The sequence below is a fragment of the Sinocyclocheilus rhinocerous genome, unplaced genomic scaffold (assembly GCF_001515625.1).
Source record: "Sinocyclocheilus rhinocerous isolate Xijiao unplaced genomic scaffold, SAMN03320098_v1.1 scaffold2428, whole genome shotgun sequence".
Classification (NCBI taxonomy): domain Eukaryota; kingdom Metazoa; phylum Chordata; class Actinopteri; order Cypriniformes; family Cyprinidae; genus Sinocyclocheilus; species Sinocyclocheilus rhinocerous.
Window position 1 is genome coordinate 188,939 of NW_015643186.1, and position 2,415 is coordinate 191,353.

Below are 2,415 nucleotides of genomic sequence, written 5' to 3' on the forward strand. Positions count from 1 at the left end.
CACACACACACACACACACACACACTCTCTCTCACACACACTCTCACACACACACACACACACACACACACAAACAAACTTACTGCATCTCTACAGTTAAACAACAATAAAACACTAAAAATGAGACACATTTGAGCATTGTTTAGTTTAGATCGTTGTTGTGTTGAGTGCTGATGTTTAACAGTGAGGTAATCCAGTGTTTTTAATGTTAGTCGTCTTTAAGTAGCTGTGTTGATGCTGATTGGTCATTAAAACACACACACACACACACACACATACAAACACACACACTGGAGGTGGTGGGAGGGGCCAGTGCAGATCTTTAATGTGATTGGTCACACAGATTACACTCGATTTGATTGACAGCTCCCACAGTCCATTTGCTAAACAAACATTCGTTCATTATTTGTGCTGTTTTGATACGTACAAAATAATAATCTCACTTTATAATAATAATTATAATGAATCTTCAATGTGAAGACCCGATTAAGCTCCCAGAATGCATCGGCGTCGCCACGGCAACAGTAACACGTCCTCCTGTGATGTCTCTTCAGGAGACGCTCCTGAGAACATCAGTCCGAGTGAAACCAAGAGAACAAACACAGACGGGACACTGATTGGCTGGTTCAGTGGTGCTCCTCAGTGATTGGTCGATCGGTCTGATCTGTAAGCAGGGAATGCTGGGAAGCGTCAGTATCGCAGGGCGCCGTGGACCCGCAGCGTCTGGACGCTGGACAGAATCTTCTTCTGGTGTCCTGCTAGAGTCACGCCGATCCGCAGAAGATCCCTGGACAAACCACAGGACCATCATTAAATCAGTACAGTCTCTACAATCATTGTGTTCATATTTAGGATCAGATTTTCTTTTTATATTTTAAGGTTCACTTTAAAATGTAGTAAAACGTTTTAGTCATGAGTTTCTTTCGTCATTTAAGTGTGTCGTCACATTTTTGTTAGTTGTTTTTAAATACGTCTATACAATTTTTATTAATATTTCATTTTTTTATATATATATTTTTATTTTAATATTTTGTTTTCATTATACTTTTAGTTAGAGTTTATTATTTTGTTGCTCTTGTCATTGTTATTAGTTTTGAGTTTTTTAAAAATGTATATATAGCTTGAATTAATATTTTGCATTAGTTTTTATTTTTACATTTGATTTTCATTTTACTTTCGTTAAAGTTTTAGTAATTTAGTTGTTTATTTTTAAATTCGTTTTTCATATTAAAATACTATAGTTTTTATGAATATTTAGAATTCTATGTGTGTGTGTGTGTGTGTATATGGCGCTCTGAAACCTCACTCACGTCCTGGTTGCTCATGTCCCAGTACGGTCTCTCTCCGAACGACATCACCTCCCACATGACGATGCCGTAACTCCAGACGTCTGACGCCGAGGTGAACTTACGGAAGGCGATGGCTTCAGGAGCCGTCCAGCGGATCGGGATCTTCCCGCCCTGAGACACACACACACAGATTCTGAGCTCACACACATCACCAACATCATAACACCACCATTCTCTGCTGTGAGTATGCGGTCTTACTTTACATGCCATTATTTCATTTTCTGTGTGTCTACATGAATACTAAAACACTCAAAACAAAAATACTAAATAACAAAGTAACTATCTAGTTTAATAATTGTGTCAGAATTTGGTAAAACAAAACATTATCAAATAAATGACTACTTTTGTTGTTTTTCTGTCATGTATGAATATTGAATATCTATTGTTATATGTAACATGGTAAAAATGTTAATATGGCATATCACAAAAATGCATTATTCTAATTATGAAGAACAAGGCAAAGTTTCTGTACAATTCTGTAACTTATCACCACGAAATCAGTCAATTTTATCATAAAAAAGTGACAAGAAATCTGCAATTGCGACAAAAAAAAAATAATCAAATTTTCTGCAAAATTCTGGAAATTACAGCCACAAAAAGAGTCATTTTGACTAGAAAACTCACAAAATCATTGTTTTCTTATAATTTGAAAAATAATGTAAATGTTCTGATAAATTCTGGAACTTTCTGACTAGGGATGTAATGATTAACAGCGAGCCGGTTGAAAATCGATTCAAATATGTGACGATTCAAATCGGTTGAGATGCTAAACAAATCACGATTCATTTAGAGGTAGGAGTTTATATGAATGCATGTCTGAGGGGAACTTACTGTCTTTAGAAAAGTTTAGATGGTATTTTTTCTTTTCCTCTTGCCTCTGTATAATGCATATTAAAGTAAGTGCAGCGCTGCTTTGTTTTTGCAGCGGAAACCAAGGAAACGCTTTAAGCGCCACCTGCTGGCAGAGAGTGAATCTGCATCTCATTCAGCTCCTCTGTTTCATGCAGATATTTTTATTTATAGTTTCACAAAACTGAAGTCAAACCATTCTGTTTTTGCTTCAAAT

General features: G+C 36.2%; 1 protein-coding gene across 1 annotated transcript in view; it reads right to left on the reverse strand.

Moving 5' to 3' along the window:
* Nucleotides 1-550: 550 nt before the first annotated feature.
* Nucleotides 551-2,415, reverse strand: part of ephb4b (eph receptor B4b) — a gene marked incomplete at its 5' end in the record, with an annotated part of 33,953 nt that continues 32,088 nt past the window's right edge. Inside the window, 2 exons of the mRNA XM_016574578.1 lie at nucleotides 551-787; nucleotides 1,311-1,460. Coding sequence (XP_016430064.1) covers nucleotides 551-787; nucleotides 1,311-1,460 — 387 coding nt within the window. The remainder of the gene's footprint in view (nucleotides 788-1,310; nucleotides 1,461-2,415) is intronic.